The 17,941-nt window shown below is 40.2% G+C and overlaps 1 protein-coding gene across 1 annotated transcript in view; it reads right to left on the bottom strand.

The window, feature by feature from the left end:
- The window catches only part of Morc1 (MORC family CW-type zinc finger 1), a 169,052-nt gene that overhangs the window by 75,299 nt on the left and 75,812 nt on the right, over nt 1-17,941 (bottom strand). The window contains exon 14 of the mRNA XM_055593130.1: nt 15,399-15,553. Within this exon, the coding sequence (XP_055449105.1) occupies nt 15,399-15,553 (155 nt within the window). The remainder of the gene's footprint in view (nt 1-15,398; nt 15,554-17,941) is intronic.

The raw sequence follows: 17,941 nt of genomic DNA, 5'->3' as shown, positions 1-17,941 counted from the left end.
CCACTTGCCAGGATCTCTGTGCTAATGCAACAAATTTAAGTAGAAGTACCAGACAAGAGGAATTGTAAGACTTCAGTGCTGAAAACATCCTCAGTAATAGACTCCAGGGGAGACATGGGTGAGTTCCTGTCTCCTCCACATGTCTGTGTTCACAGCACAGGTCACTGAGAATACAGCCAGGTGGCAGCAATCTAGAAGCCAGGAGAGGCCTCCAGGAGAAAGCCTTCTCGCCCTAACTCGCCAGTGGACTGTCCGGCCTCTAATACAGTTGGGGAACAACTTTCCCTTGTAGCTGCCTATGGTATGTTCTTATGGAAGCCACAGCAAACGGCTGTGTGGCTCCCCATGCCTCCAGACATCCCTTGGTTCCCTCACCAGCAAAGAATTTCAGATGTCTCAAAGTGTACTCTCTGCTTTCCCTTTTGCCTCTACAATCAGTTGTCCTACATGCACCACAGGAATATGGCTTAAATAATATGGCTTACAGCGGGTGTGGGGCCTCACAGCTATAATTCTAGCACTCAGCCTGCTGAGGCAGAAAGACTGCTATTTGTTTGAAGACAGTCTAGATTACGTAGTGAGTTTTGGGATTAAAATGCGTGACCTTACCTAAAAAAAAAAAAAGAAAATCAACCAACTAATTTATAAATAATATAAATAACTAAATAATTAAAAATAAACAGAGCAAGCGATAATATTCAGTGGTAAAGCACTTGTTACCATGGACAGTGCCCTGGGTCCAGTTCTCGGTACCTGATGATGATGACGACGACGATGAGGAGGAAGAAAATGTTTCAACAAACTCCTTTTCTGCAACTTTTCTAATGACTTCCCTCAGTACCAAGAATAAAATGAAAACTTAGGGTTTCTTTTATCTTTCAGTTTTGATTCTAGGAAGTTCATCCCATTCCTGTTCCCTGACCCCATTACACTATACTTTAGCTATAGAAATTTTCTGAAGCCTAAACACAGTGAATCTTTCCAAATTCAGAAAAGAAATAAGAATGTGTGGCATACATAGTGTTTTTTTCTGGTAATAATAAAATAAAACCAGGTATCATTTTAAAAGCAAAACCAACAAACTCCCACTGGGTTAGGCATGGCAATGTGACTGGTAGAGCCTGAGCTCGGAAGTCTAAGGGAGAGGATCTCTGAGCATGGCAGTTTGAGTCTGGTAAGAGCATGTGATTTTTCTATGACTCAGAAGGAGTGCTGGGAGGGGTTCATGTAAGGCTTTTAAGGAAGGAATGGAAAGGGGGAAATGCAGTAATTATAATTGCAATCTCAAAAATATCTGTTGCTATGAATGACCAGATGCAACTGGAGGAAGAGAGAGTGTATGTGGCTTCTACGTCTATGCCAGAGTCCATCCCTAAGGGAAATCAGGTCAGGAACTCAGGCAGGAACGTGGAGGCAGGAACTGAAGCAGAACCACTGAGGAATGCTGCTTACTGACTTGTTTCTATGTCTTGATCAGTTTTGCTTTCTTACACAATTCAGAAACACTCCTCCAGAGGTGGCACTTCCGTCAGTCAGCTGATACCTCTCACATCAATTATCAATCAAGAAAATACCCCACAAACTTGCCCATAGGCCAGACTGGTGGAGGCAGTTCCTCAAGCGGTATCCCTCCCTTTTCCCAAATAACTGCAACCTGTATGAAGTTGACAAAAAAATAAACTAAAAGAATCACCCAACGAATCAGGGAAGAAGTCATAAAGAAATCAGAAAATATGTATCAACAAATGAAAGCCAAACAACAACAAAATCTGCAATATACTAAAATTTGTGGGAGATAACACGTTAAGGTGGAAATTGTTCACTTAAAAAAAAATCTCTATTTTTAAAAAAAAGATAATTTTACAATTTAAACAACTAGAGAGAACAAAGGAGTCAACCAACCTAAAGCTTGCAGAAAGTAGTAAAAAAGGTCAGATAAAAGATGCACTAAAAAGAACATCAATAAAATAAAACTTTGGTTCTCAAAAGAATTTAAGTGACTGACAAACTTTACTAGATGGACTGAGAAAAAAGGGAAGAGATTCAGGTCATTAAAATAATGAATAAAGGGAGGGACGTGACTGCCAAATTCGAAAAATAAAAGCAAATCCTACCAAGATGAAACCAGGAGGAAACAGAAAAGGTGAACAGATTCATGACCAGTAAGGAATTTGAATCTGTAATAAAGAGCGTGCCTTGGGAACTGGTCCTTGCTTTTCAGTTACTTTTCCTGTTGCTGTGATAAAGTCTCTGACTAATGCAACTTTAGAGTGGAAGGGCTTATTTTAGCTCAGAGTTAAAGGTACTGTCTATCACAATAGATAAGGTGAGGAAGCAAGGACTTAAAACAGCCGATCACATCACATGCACAGTGAAGATGCTATAGCAGTGAATACTTTCACGCAACATTCTACTTCTTCCTAGAGAGTCTAGATTCCCATGTCCAGAGAATGGCCCCATGCACAGTCCCTACATATCGTCCCACGTCACCTAGTCATTACAATGTCTCACAGGCATGCCCAGAAGCACATCTCCCAGGAGGTCCTTCATAAACACTGACCATCAGATCTATTCAATGAAAAACGAACAATAAACTTTCTGAAATTTTTCTTAAAAAAATAAAAATTAAAAAAATGAGTGATATAGCTGGATCTTGAGGTAGCACTATTCCTAACTGTCTGAGAAAGCACCAGATTGATTTCCAAAGTGGTTGTACCAGTTTACATTCCCACAAGCAATGGAGGGGGGTTCTCCTTTCTCCACAACCTCTCCACAATGTTTTGTCACTTGAGTTTTTGATCTTAGTCATTCTGAAGAGTGTAAGGTGAAACTCAGGGTTGTTTTGATTTGTATCTCCCTGATGGCTAAGGACGTTGAACATCTACATTCTTCTACAGAAAATTCTCTGTTTAGCTCTGTATCCCATTTTTTAATTGCATTGCTTGATTTATTGCCTTTTAACTTCTTTAGTTCTTTATATAATCTGGATATCAGCCCTCTGTCAGATAAAGGGTTGGTGAAGATACTTTCCTAGTCTGTAAGCTGTTGTTTATAAACATACTAAAATCTGTACACCCAAAGAAGATAAACAAGAAATATGACTAGGGGTAAGATGATCTATCCTCACTTAGAAAGACAAATGGGATGGACATTGGAAGTAGGAGAAAACAAGTAACAGGACAGGAGCCTACTGCAGAGGGCTTCTGAAAGACTCGACCTAGCAGTATATCAGAGCAGATGCTGAGACTCATAACCAAACCTTGGGCAGAATGCAGGGAATCATACGATAAAAGGGGGAGTTAGTTTGAAAGGACAGGAGCTCCACAAGGTCCAAATATATCAGGGCACAGGGGTCTTTTATGAGACTGTTTCTCCAACCAAGGACCATGTATGGATATAACCTAGAACCCTTGCTCAGATGTAGTAGCCCATGGTAGCTCAGTATCCAAGTTGGTTCCCTAGTAAGGGGAACAAGGACTATTTCTGACATGAACTCAATAGCTGGATCTTTGACCCCCCCTCCCCCAAGGAGCAGCCTTGCCAGGCCACAGAGGAGGACACTGCAGGCAGTCCTGGAGATACCTGATAAGCTAAGGTCAGATGGAAGGGGAGGAAGACCTCCCCTATCAGTGGACTAGGAAAGGGGCAGGGAGGAGATGAGGGAGGGAAGGTGGGATAGGGAGGGGGATATGGCTGGGATACAAAGTAAATAACCTGTGATTAATATAAAAAAATAAAAATTATAAAAAAAGTGAAGAGGAAGAAACACTCCCGTGCAACTCCTTCTATAAAAGAGGCATTGCCTTGATGCCCCTTCCATAACAAAATCCTACAAAGAAACTTACAAGTCAACATTCTCCTGACATAGATGCAAACCTTCTCATTAAAACACCAGAAAAATTAATTCAGCAGCATATTTAAAAAGGATATATGTTACGATCAAGCAGTATGTATCCCTAATTCAATGTGCAAAATCAGTCAATGGGATGGACTACAGTAAAATAACAACAGGGATATGAAATGCACAATCATTTCAAACAATGTAACCATCTGAAAGATCCATTCATGATAAAAATATTTTTAGAAAACCCAGGTGGGCATTCACTACACACATCATAATAATGTCAAAAAAACTGCAAGGTTTTCTCCAGGATCAAGAACATGATGATGATATCAGCTTTTACATTTCTATTAAATCAAATACTGAAGGTCCTAGCTAGACTACTTAGACAAGAAAAAGAATAAAGGCATTCAACTTGAAAGGACAAAGTAAAACTGTCTCTGAAAATGCCAATCAAAATCACAAGATGCTTAGACTCCACCTCACCCATTAGAGTAGCTACTTAGCAAAACAAAACAAATAAAAAAAAATCAGCAGTGTAAAAGCGGATATGGAGAAACTAGAACCCCTATGCACTGTAGGAAGAATGGAAAGTGGAAAATGGCAGAAGCCACCATAGAAAAATGCTGTGGAACTGCCTTTATGTTGGATACGAAGTCAACTTCACAGAAAGAGAGCAGTAGATAGAAGATGAGGGCGGTTAGAAATGAGTTGCTCTTTCATGAATGTTGACTTTCAGTTTTAAAAGATAAAGAGAGTTCTGGAAATGGAAGCAGGTAGAGGTTACAGCTACACAGTTTTATGTACCTTATGACACTGGCTTGTACATAAAAATGGTAAAGATGGTTAATGTCATATATGTATTTCACCATAGTAAAAGGGGGGGGGGAGATGAGAGATTCACAAACACACAGATGCAGTTGTGCTGCATCCGTCACCTCCTTAAACTAGCCACTTCCCCATACCCACCATTCTCACAGGAGAGAGGTGCTTTAACAACAGCACGGCTTTAGCATGGCACCTAGCATTCTGCAGCAAAGTGAGTACTGCTATTCCTGACAAGGCACCTTGCTAACCTGCCTGAGATAAAATGAAGGTGAAGTAAAGTCCCTGCCAGAAACCATTAGCTAAGACAGTTAAGGACTGCAGCTAACTTGCAGGATGAATACTGTTGGCAATCCCTAACACAAACACTGTAAGAGTGGGAAACCCAGGAGGCTGTGAACTGACAGCAACGTGCTCCAGGCTGGGTGCTGTTCTCCTCACTGCTCTGTGATCACACCACCCTTCACCATTTAACACCTCGTGCCTTCAAGTTTCTGCCTCTGTTCCCTGCTAGAGGATAAAATAGACACTGGCTGTGCACTGTGTCATGGCCACAGTTCCTGACACAGATAGCTGAATATTTTCGTTATTAAGTATCTGCTTGCTTTATTCAGGTTGTTTAATACACAGTTATATAACTGAAGTCCATCTTCCTTAAATGTCTTCTTAGGGATTATATAATCCTAAAGAATTACTGCCTAGGTGCTGAAATGGAAATTTCACTAGCCCAGACATGGGGAAGACCAGACCAAATAAATGACCCAGGGATACACAAGGTTAGTATCAGGCCGGTGAGCTGGCTCAGCAGTAAAGGAGCCCTGACTTTGATCCCTGGGACCCAAGTTGTGGAAGGAAAGAACAGACTTCAGAAGTCTGTTCCTGACCTTCATCCATGTGCAATGGCCTGGCCTGGTCTATACAAACACAAGGAAGAGATCAAGGCGAAGAAATCAAGTGGATTTTGAGGCACTGAAAAGAGTTCTCACTCACTCCTGGGGCAATCTCAACTATTTCCATTACACAGAGGCCACTCCAACATCAACAGCTTCTATCTGTGCCCTTCAAGCTATCAGAACAAATTTGCTACGGACTGGATTCTGGAGATGAGGAAAATGAGCTCATAAGCAGAAAGGCCATAAGGATAACAGGAAAAGGAAACACAACATCTTGGCTCCTCTTTTCCTTAATGTGCCACACAGTCCATGGAGATTTATACAGCTATTCCGACTTTTTTTCTCTTCAAAACCCATGTATTCCAAAATGATCATGATGATTGATGTTAAAAGGTACCTATGTACTGACATTTTCAAACTGTAATGCAGGGAGCATGCTCACAGTCTACACTTATAAAAATTCTTCTCTAATGTAGCCTAGCAAAAAATAAAATCAGAAACAAGGATACTTGAATGTTTTAGGTCAGCCTTCCCAAATACAGTGGTGTACAACAATAGATATTTAAATACATGGCTTACTAACTGATACTTATGTATCTTAATGGAAGTGTTAAATTTTACCTTTTGCATGTAATTCAGAGGCCAAAAGTGAAATTTCAAGACTTAAAGAGCAAAATTCATTTTTCAAAATACCTTTGAAGTGGCACCAGCCACCAATGCAGTAAGTGATGCAGATAAACTGCAATTAATGACTAAAATATTATTATTTCTTTGGCATCTCTCAGCTAGTCTGGTTATTACATTTATTCACTTTGTATTCCAGCTGTAGTCCCCTCCCTCATTCCTTCCCAATCCCACCTTCCCTCCTTCTTCTCGTCCCATGTCCCTCTCCCAGTCCACTAATAGGGGAGGTCCTCCTCACCTTCCCTCTGACCCTTAGCCTATCAGGTCTCATCAGGACTGGCTGCATTGTCTTCCTCTGTGGCCTGGTATAGCTACACTCCCCCCAGCGGGGGTAATCAAAGAGTCAGCCACTGAGTTTACGCCAGAGACAGTCCCTGAGATTGAGCTGACATGTGCTACATCTGAGCAAGTAGTCTAGGTTATCTCCATGCATGGTCCTTGGTTGGAATATTAGTCTTTGCAAAGTCCCCTGGGCCCAGGTTTTTTTGGTTCTGAAGCTCTCCTTGTAGAGCTCCTGTCCCCTCTAGGTCTTTCTATCTCTCCCTTCTTTCATAAGATTCCCTGCACTCTGCCCAGAGTTTGGTGTGAGTTTCATCATCTGCTTTGATACCCCGATGGGTAGAGTCCTTCAGAGACCCTCTGTGGTGGCTCCTGTCCTATTCCCTGTTTTCTCCCACTTCTGATGCCTATCCCATTTGCTTTCTGAGGATTGAGCAACTTCCTTAGACTCCTCCTTGTTTAGCTTCTTAAGGAGTAAGATTTTAGTATGTTTATCCTATATTATATGACTAATATCCACTTTTAAATGAATATATACAATGTATGTCTTTCTGTTTCTGGGATATCTCACTCAGGATGATCGTTTCTAGTTTCCACCATTTGCCTGCAAATTTCATGATTTCCTTGTTTTTAATTGCTTAGTAGTATTCCATTGTGTAAATGTACCACAATTTCTGTATCCATTTCCAGAGAACTCCAGCAGCTGATAAACACCTTCAGCAAAGTGGCTGGATACAAAATTAACTCAAAAAAAAAATCAGTAGCTCTTTTGTATACAAAAACAAAACAAAACAAACAAACAAACAAAAAAAAAAACAAGAGGACTGAGAAAGAAATTAGGTAGCCACAAATAAAATAAAGTACCTTGGTGTGACTCTGACCAATCAAGTGAAAGACCTGTTTGAAAAAACGCTTCAAGTCTCTGAAGAAAGAAATCAAAGAAGACATCAGAAGATGGAAAGACCTCCCATGCTGATGAATTGGTAGGCTAAACAGTGAAAATGGCCATCCTGCCAAAAGCAATCTATAGATTCAATGCACTTCCCATCAAAATACCAACACAATTCTTCACAGACCTTGAAAGAAGAATTCTCAACTTCATATGGAAAAACAAAAAAACCCAGAATTGCTAAAACAATCCTGTACAACAAATCTTCTGGAGGTATCTCCATCCCTGATCTCAGGCTGTACTACAGAGCAATAGTAATAAAAACTGCATCGTACTGACACAGAAACAGAATGGTGGATAAACAGAATCAAATAGACGATCCAGAAATAAAGACAGTAGCTTCAACAAATTGTGCTGGATTATCTACATGTATAACTGGATTATCTACATGTAGAAAAATGCAAATAGATCCATATTTATCACCTTGCACAAAACTAAAGTTCAAGTGGATCAAAGACCTCAACATAAAACCAGACACACTAAACCTTTTAGAAGAAAAAGTGGAGAAGAGCCTTGAACTCATTGGCACAGGAGACGAATTCCTGAACAGAACACCAATAGCACAGGCTCTAAGATCAACAATCAATAAACTGGACCTCATAAAACTGAAAAGCTTCTATAAAGAAAAGGACACTGTCATCAGAACAAAACGACACCCTCCAGATTGGGAAAGGACCTTCACCAACCTTGTATCTGACAGAGGGCTAATATCCAGAATAGATAAAGAACTCAAAAACTTAAACACTAACAAATCAAGTAATCCAATTAAAAAATGGGGTACACAACTAAATAGAATTCGCAACAGAGGAATATCGAATTGCAGAGAAACACTTAAAGAGATTCTGATTGGCCTGCTCTTTGATCACCTCCCCCTCAGGGGGGTGCAGCCTTACCATTGTATTCCTTACAGAGGAAAACAATGCAGCCAGTCCTGATGAGACCTGACAGACTAGGATCAGATGGAAGGTGAGGAAGACCTCCCCTATCAGTGAACTAGGGAAGGGGCATAGGTGCAGAAGAGGGAGGGAGGGTGCTACAGGTGGGATACAAAGGAAATAAACTGTATTTAATAAAAATAAAATGTTAAATTAATAAATGTTCAACGACCTTAGTCATCAGGGAAATGCAAATCCAAAGACCCTGAGAGTTCACCTTTCACCCATCAGAATGGCTAAGACCAAAAACTCAAGTGACAACACATGCTGGAGAGGATATGGAAAAAGGGGATCTCTCCTCCATTGCTGGTGGGAATGTAAACTTGTACAACCACTCTGGAAATCAATCTGGCACCTTCTCAGAAAATTAGGAATAGTGCTACCTCAAGATCCAGCTATTCCACTCCTAGGCATATATCCAAAATACAAAACAAGGGCATTTGCTCAACCATGTTCGTAGCAGGTTTATTCATATGCCACTATTACATAAGAAAATTTTGCAGGTGGTCACTATAGTAGGTCACAGGGTTTATAGCTGGATAATTTGATTATTTTTCTCCTCCAGCAGCATACAGAGTACATTCCAATACCATGAATGCTAATCAGTAAGAGTAAAACTTCTAGTTGAGGCAGGAGTTCTATTTCTCCATATTCCATGATATAAGTAAGGAGGCATAGTCAGCAATAGTGTCTTACTGTTAGGCTGGGAAGCCTTTCCTACTGGCAATATAGACACTCCTGGTACAGAGACTTTTATTTGGTATCATAAGATTAGAGATTGTCTTCACCACTAGATGGTGACTCCAATAAATCAGTAAGTTTGTAGAATTATTAGAGCTGATAAAAATATAAATGTGGTAGAATTAGAATGTATATCGTTTGAAGTTATATGTGATTTGAGATTAATAATCCACAACTAGCATGTTTAAAGAGAAACAAGTATACATGCATTACTCCCAAGAGAAGACAGGGTCTAAGGTATATCAGGTTGGCTGAGGATGACCATGATCTTCCTGATCTTCTTATCTCTACTTCCTAAATGCTAGAATTATACGTGTGAGCCATTATACCTGGTTTATGCAATGCAAGAAATTAAAACCAGGGCTTTGCTCTTTGTCCCCAAAAAGATCCCTCAACAAAATAAAGAGTAAAAAGTACCTAAATCACATCTGATTAGGTTTATAGTGCACACACTACCACTTTAGAAAAACAAAGCAAAAGCAGAATAGAAGAACATATCAAACAGTAACACAGTGAACGAATTCTATATTCTGTGAAAAACCACAGGACAACAAAAGCAGTTCTAGCCAAAAACAAACTTCGAGAATAAATAAAGGGGAAGGAAAGGGCTTAAGATGGGGAAGAGCTCCGAGGATTATAATAAGACAGGAAATGCTTTATAAATACGAACAGTATGCTAGAGAAAGTACTGACAAATTTTGTGTACGGTGGTCACCCTGTGGACTTTAGAAATACACATGAAAGTGCTCACAGATATAATTACAGAATTTCCAGAATTATGCCTTTCACAATTCAAGTGGGAGAATAGATGAAAGCAGAGTTGAAATCAACTTCCCCACCACTTGATCACTGTCAAGGCTAAATGAAAGGTTTATGGCGCTTCCAGGTAATTATCCTTATTCTAATTTTGAAATTTCCCTTGTTTTCCGTGGCCTCCCGTAGAAGCTGGCACTCACAGACTCACTAGCTAAACAACACGTTCTCATTCCCTTCTAAGGTGCCCTGCCTTACTTGCAGAAGGCCACTTTCCTGATGCATTGTCTGGTGGCTTTTTCTTTGTGTGCACCTGTCCCTGGGGTCTCTGTCTTTCTTGCAGATGGCCGCCTTCTGGTATATTTCTCTGTAGTCTTTTCTTGACTGTATCTGTCCCTGGTGTTTCTTTGTGTGTCTAAATTTCTTTTTACAAAGATTCCGGGCTTGTGGGATTAGAGTCCATGGGAACAGTTCCATCTTAACCTAACGGTTTCTTTAAAGGCTCTATCTTCAAAAACAGTCCCACCCTCAGGTACTGGGACTAAGGTTTCAAAAACTGAATTTCAGAAGGACACAATTCAATCCACAACAGTATAATAAAACTTCAAAGATAAAACATAAAATATAGTATTTATAACATAATATTTAAAGTCAAAATAAGCAGACAGATCTCATAACTTGATAAAATAAAATTCACAACATATGAATTGTTTCTCAGCCTAGATCTTGAACTTGTCTCTTGTTTTCACTCTTTGTTTACAGGGGCCTCCTTACCACACATGTCCATAGAAGGGGGTGGCAGTGCATTTCCCCTCAAGTGAAATTCTGACATTTTGGAAACTAAAGTACATAGATAGAGCAATGAAATCAAGTTATACGCAGACAGATAGACCCAGGTAGGAGAGTATCATCGCCCTAAGAATATTTAATTTCACTTTCAAAATTAAGCACCAATTTGGAAATTGATATGATTTAGGTAACAACCTAATTAGAAAAATTTGTAATTGTATCAGTTTGTTCCAGCCAGTGTCCCATATAACCATTTCTACTTGGTGGAATCAAAGCCATAATGTTTGTCTTTCTTCATCTTACACAACAGGATTTACATGAAATCATAGAGGACATTTACTTTACACAAACCTTGTAAGATAATACTCCGGCTGCAAGTCAGCAATAGATAAAACCCTGACAACTCAAATGAACGGGGCCAAGAAGGTAATAAAATTTAATAGGAGTAAATGTACAAATTGTACACAAGGGACTAAAAATGCTTACTTTTAGAAAGATAGAAAGTACAGATAAGTCTGGCTTTACACAAACTCACATTAAATTTTTTTTATAGAAATTTTGAGTTAGCAGTAAGTGCACTGAGGTCAAAAGTGTGCTTACGGAGAGTTAATGTATCATCAAGCTATGAAAATACCACAAACACTCCAAAGAAAGATAATTTGATTTCAGTCAAGGCTGTCTATGCTTTCTCTACATACTTCAAAGTATGCCAGAATGGTAGAAATATTGAATTTTGTCCACATGGAGAATAACAATGAATTTTGAACTGTTAGTCAAGGTAAAAACAAGGCTGAAGAGAGATCTGACTTACCCTCAAAGATTTTAAGGGCTGACAAGAGGGATGACTTTAAGCCTAACCCCATGGCCATTTGGAAGAGTAAATTTGGCCTGTCCAATCTTATTTGTCCTTCAAAAATAATCACTTCCTCAGGGAAGCATCATTCTCTAGCCCAAGGACTGGAGCTTGCCAAACACTGACTGTGGCTTGCTTCCCTTTTCATTCTTCTCCACTAGGCAACCATTCTGTTTCTAATTGTTTGTCAGAGCAGACTAGCCCTGTGTCTTTGGTCCATCTGGGTTGCATAGACTAGGTGACTTATAAGCAATGGAAATTTGTCCCTCACAGTGCTGAAGGCTGCAAGTCCTGGAGAAATGTACTGGCAGATCTGTAGCTGTGGGCTCACTGCCTGGTCTAGTGATGGCATCTTCTCTCTCTACCGTAACTTGTTCCCTTTTTATAATATTAACCATGGGGCCTCTGCTCTCTTGACCCAACCACGTCTGGAAGTGCCCTCCTTCCAATGCCATCCTCTTGGGGAGTCAGGGTTTCAACTTATTAATGTGGGGTGGATACAACATGCAGACTACAGCAACCTACAGGAATAAAAGTTACCAGATCACGTTTGATTGGTCAGCTCAAGAGCACTCACCCCTACATAGCTGGTTGAATGAGAGTAATCATGAAAAAGCTGAAAGAGTATGAAGACACTTTGAAATATTGTGGTAATGAGCCACAGACAGCCTAAAGAAGGTAGTATCTTTGTTTCCGTGGAGGCTTTGTCTCAAGGCTAACCAACACCGAGGTTGAGGGGATAAATGTGACTAGGCTGATTTGGGGGTTCTTTGTTAACTAAGCACATATTGAACTTTGTTGCAAAAGTTTGTATTTATTACATCATAGACTGTATTTTAGCAATCAGTTAAAATCTGATCCACTTTAGACAGTTAATAAGACATTTCTACATAATAGAGTCCATTCAACCTCAGATGCCATTTGATGCTTCACATCATGATTTCTATCTTCTTCTCTCCCTACTCCTCAATGCTGATGAATAGCAGTAGCATCATTAGGATGCAGCAGACTTCAGGAAACAGTAGAAAATAGTGAGGTGAGGTCAGCCTCAGAGAAAACTATTTCTGAGATCCTTAGGATCCACTGTGCCAAAAGTAAATGCAGATTTGGTAAATGACAGAGTCCTTCCCTTTGCATTTCTCTTCCTGCTGATTCAGTTTTTTTATAGAGATCCAGTTTTTCATAGGAACAGATCAGATTTACAACAAATACAAAGATTGCATCTTTTATTTATAAGGCAAATAAAAGCCTTCTCAAACACTGTTCATTAAAATCATGTACCCTGGTGTACTGCCTTTAAGAGTATTAGCCAAGCATTACATAACTTTTGCTATTCTAGTGTAATCAGAAGTTACTGAAACCATCAGGTCAAACCTCGATGACTGAATTCCACTTTGCAATGAAATTTAGAAGATTGTGTAATACACAAACCACTGTCCGTATTTGCTACTCTGCTTCCATCCTGACATCCTTCCGGGGAAGCATTTATACATAAATACATATACATACATACTTCATCCCAAAATTAATTCATAGCCAGAAATATTTATTTGGGGAAATAAAACAATGTTACTAACTAACATTAATAGAAACAAAACAGATAAATTTTTTATTTTGAACCATAGTATACCACTTGAGAGAATTTCGAAGACAAGTGTGGGGAGTGTAGATATGATAGGGATAGGGAATGATAGAGTTGCTGAGAGGAGGTGGTAAGTAATATCGAGACAGGAGAACAGGACTTCTGAGTGTACCTATACACGAGGCCAAAAGACTGAGGGAGCTCCACACACAGTAAGATGAAGATATCCTAAGTATGCTGGAGCTATCTCCAAGACCTTTAAATGTACGCTAGCTCTTTCTGAGGACTTCATTCTGTACTACCAGGCTAGAAGGTGAAGGCCTGCATTACCGAGAGGATACGAAGAGAACAAGAGCCCCACGGTTTCAAACGCTCAAGGCTTGCTTCCATTCTGCACGGTGTGGTGTTAGTACTTGAAATCCAAAGAGCAGATGCTTGGCTTCGATTTAACTGTTTATGCTTATGGTTATGTTGATATTTATATCCTTTTAGGTGTTCTCCATCTTTAAGTAGGACCTGCCCATCATTGTAGTAATTCCTGTGGCTCCTTCTGAGGGGCAGATATGGTATGGATGCTGCTGATCCATAGACCACAACATACACAGACTACGATACTAAGCACACACCCTTGGTAGAGCACCTGTCTGTTCTGTTGCCCTGTGAATCCCTGCATCCTTCCCTCTGTATCACCGGTGAGAGATTTTCATGTGCTACTACAGTAAGCACAAGAGGGAAAAAAAAAAAAAAAAAACCTTGAAGTTACTACTTCAAGCTGAGCAACAATAAAATCTTAAGCTGTCCCAAGCGTAAAAGACTATTTTTGATATGCTTAAATTGTGCATACTTCAAGCCAATCACTGAACAGACTCACAGTACCTTTTAATGTTTCTTTTTCATAAATGAAGTGCTATGTCTGCCTAACTTTAAAAGCATTTGTGTAAAAAGACCTACAGAGCCAACTAACCTGTCCCCCTGGGGTCTCTCAGAGACTGAGCCACCAACCAAACAGCATGCATGGACTGGTCCTAGGCCCCATGCATATATGTAGCAGATGTGCACCTTGGTCATCATGCTGGTCCCCTAATAATGGAGGTAAGGGATGTCTCTGACTCTGCTGCCTGCTTCTGGATCCCTTTCCCCTAACTGGCCTGCCTTGTCTGGCCTCAGTGAGAGAGGATATACCTACTCCTGAAGTGATTTAATATGCCAGGCCAGACTGGTACCCATGGGGGACCTCCCCCTTCTCTGAGGAGAAGGAGAGGGCAGAATGGGAGGGAAGGTGTGGGGGGGGTTGAGTGGGAGGAGAGGAGAGGGTGCAGTCAGGATGTAAAATTAATTAATGAAGAAAAAAAGTATTTGTGTAATTAACACAGAGGTCAGATTTTCCAGATAACTGGTGTTTACCTTTTAAGTGTCCAAACATTTATTATTAATTCAAATGCTTCCAGTGTTAGTATTCTCAGCAAGTAATGGGTCTACTGAATACCATATGATATATCTACTTGGGCTGATTCATATTATTTCTTGGTATGAAATGGCAAGAGATTCTCAGGTCCACGTGTGATTATGTGCTCCCACACCATGGGAGTCTCGGGGACTCTGAGGGTTTCTCAATCTCAGGGAAGCAATCTTCTCCCTCCCTCTGCCATACCCAGCTAACACAGCACACTACTCTGATTGCCCTCTTCCTGAAATATCTAGTCTGATTGTGTGTGTGTGAGAGAGAGAGAGAGAGATAGAAGAGACAGAGAAACAGAGAGAGAGATAAAAGAGATGAGAGAAAGAGGAGAGAAACAGAGAAAGAGAGAGAGAGAGAGAGAGAGAGAGAGAGAGAGTGTGTGTGTGTGTGTGTGTGTGTGTGTGTGTGTGTGTCTCGCTATACAGCTGTAGGTAACCAGAAACTCCTATGTAGACTAGGCAGGACTAGATTTCAAAAAGATCCCCCTGCCTCTGCCCCCCAAGTGCTGAGAATAAAGGTGTGCGCCACGATGACCAACCGATGCTTTGTTTTTCATATGACATTCTGGGGAAGATTCTGAAACTGGCTCTCTTCTCACTTGCATTTGCTTTGTTCTGTACCTCTAAGGTGCAGAACACAGCTACAAAGGTTCCATCACTGCACCACATCCCCAGTCCTCCCCTCATGTTGTCACAGCAGGCACCCTCCTTCATAGCTTTGGGTTACTGGTTACTTGAATCAATATAATCTTTTCAGCTTAAACTAATCACACGTTTGAACCCTCTTAACTCTTACTATGTCCACAGAATACTCACTGATCCCGGTGTCCTTACAGTACTGGACCAAGTACTGTCCCATGACTTTGATCAGATTATTGTATTCGTGGACGTTGAGGAATTCTTGTTTATTATGGGATGGTTCCATGACATCCAAGGGTATGTTCACAATTCCAATCACACCTGCACCAAGTCTGAGGGAGTAAACATAAGAACTTTGTAAAATCTGGCTAAAGAAAAAGCAAAAGCCAAGACTCACTGGTTCACTTACAATCAAATCTTGCACAAATAAATCCATTGCTGTGGTATGGGCTGTATCAAAGTTATTAAGCTAACTTAAAGATATTCCATCATCCACGGTGACTTCTGGAGAGTGTGGTTCTGTCCTACAGTGTCATACCAGTATGTTCTTACCTGTTATCAATACTCTTTCCAAACCTGTGGGAAGTCCAGGTTGGTAGAAAGGAACAAACATTTGGCAAAAAAAAAAAAAAAAAAAAAAAAAAAAAAAAAAACCCGACCATACCACCAGGATCTTCATGCATGACCTGGCCTGGTCTTAAGCCTGATACTGGACAAAAACTACTACCTCAGTTCCCACTTCATCTGTCAGACGACATCTCACCAGTACAGTGGCTCTCGGGGCATTCACTGCATTCTACTGAGAGAACATAAGAGGCCCAGAAGGTGATGATGGCTATCTATCTGAGTGTTACCTTGATGCACAAAGGTTTTTCTTCTGCTTTTCTAGGAGCACAGGATATATATCCACCTGGGATATTCTGATTCTTGACATCACCAGATTTGGTGGGAAAACCTCCCATGTTCCAGCACATGAGAGACTGGTTCCTCACTGCTCTTGCCAGAGCGTATCTCACACTTTCGTAAAACTGAGGCCTCTGGCGACTTTGTACTTCACAACTTTCTTCTTATGCCCTGTCCTCCATCATTACTCAATGTGTGAGTCTAAATTTTTATCTCACACAAAGGGCCTGATGTGACTTCCTTGTTTAGTTTTCTGCCCTTCTCACATGACATTCCTTTATTTATTTATCCATGTAGCCATTCACGTGGTCAATCACTCAAAGTTAGAACTTGGACCTGTACCAGGGACTAGGAATGTAGACAAGAGCAAGAAAGACAAGGTCCCTAGTTCTCATTCACTGAAGAATGACAAGCTTGGCATTAGTAAGTAGACAAATGTTCAACATCATTTCACGTGGTGATAAATGGTTTTAGAAAAATAAAATAGGTGCTAAATTATGTGAAAAGTGACAAGAGGGTGTGACAGTAGGACTCAATTTTAATTAGGTACTCGGGGAAGGAGCTTCAGCATTCATGCCTGAACAGCATACCAAGGCTAATAGAAGATCTAAGGGCAGGAGATTTAATATCAACTGCTAAGCTAACTGCTCTAAGATTTTAAGCAAAAAAGATAATTTGAGGTTTAAAAAAAAATTGCTCTAGCTGGGCGATCATGGAACACCCTTTACTTCCAGAACTTGAGAGGCAGAGGCAAGCAGATTTTTGTGAGTTCGAGGTCAGCCTGGTCTGCAGAGCTTATTTCAGACTATCAAAAGAAAACAAAAAATTACTCTGCAAATAGTAAAGGAAAAACTCAACTATCTCTACTTGCAGACAACATAATCTTGTGCTCCAGAGAACCTAAAGATTTCACAAAAAAATGTTTGGCCTTCATAACTCCTTCCAGCAATATAGAAGATATAAAGTTCACTGTACAAAAAAATCAAGTAGCTATTTTTGTATCTTTTTATTTTTTAATATTTTTATTGGCACATATTAATTATACATGATAATGGTTTATTAGCTTTTTAAAACAATGGGGATCTCATTTACAGAAACTAAAAAGAAAAAAGAAACAAAGGACTTCTACAGTGAAGTCTTTGAGACAATGAAGAAACTTAGGAAGAATCTCCCATGTTCATGGATAAAGATAATAAATATTATAAAAACAGATATATTATCAAATACACATGCAACCCTGTCAAAATTTCAATAACATATCCCCAAACTAAAAAATAAAAATAAAAAAATTCATATGGAAGCACAAATCCCCCCGCCCCCAATAACTAAAGCAATCCTTAGCAGGAAAAACAGTACAAGAGGATCACAATAATGGAGGCTTTTAAGTATAGAGCCATACTTAAAAACAGCATGACATAGGAGAAACAAGTAACAGGACAGGAGCCTACCGCAGAGGGCCCCTGAGAGACTCTACCTAGCAGTGTATCAAAGCAGATACCAAGGCTCATAAACAAACCTTCGGCAGAGTGCAGAGAAACATATGAAAGAAGGGGGAGTTAGTATGATGTGGAAAGGATAGGAGCTCCACAAGGACCAAATATATCTGGGCACAGGGGTCTTTTCTGAGACTGACACTCCACCAAGGACCATGTATGGATATAACCTAGAACATCTGCGTGGATGAAGCCTGTGGTAGCTCAGTAACCAACTGGTTTCCCATAGTAAGGGGAACAGGGACTATTTCTGACAGGAACTCAATGGCAGGCTCTTTGGCCTCCCCACCTCCCCAAGGGAGGAGCAGTCCTGCTAGGCCACAG

This window comes from Psammomys obesus, unplaced genomic scaffold (assembly GCF_907164565.1).
Source record: "Psammomys obesus unplaced genomic scaffold, mPsaObe1.curated_primary_1811, whole genome shotgun sequence".
In the NCBI taxonomy this organism is placed as follows: Eukaryota; Metazoa; Chordata; class Mammalia; order Rodentia; family Muridae; genus Psammomys; species Psammomys obesus.
The sequence above is the reverse complement of the archived record's forward strand: the minus strand, read 5'-3'. Positions and strand labels throughout refer to the sequence as shown.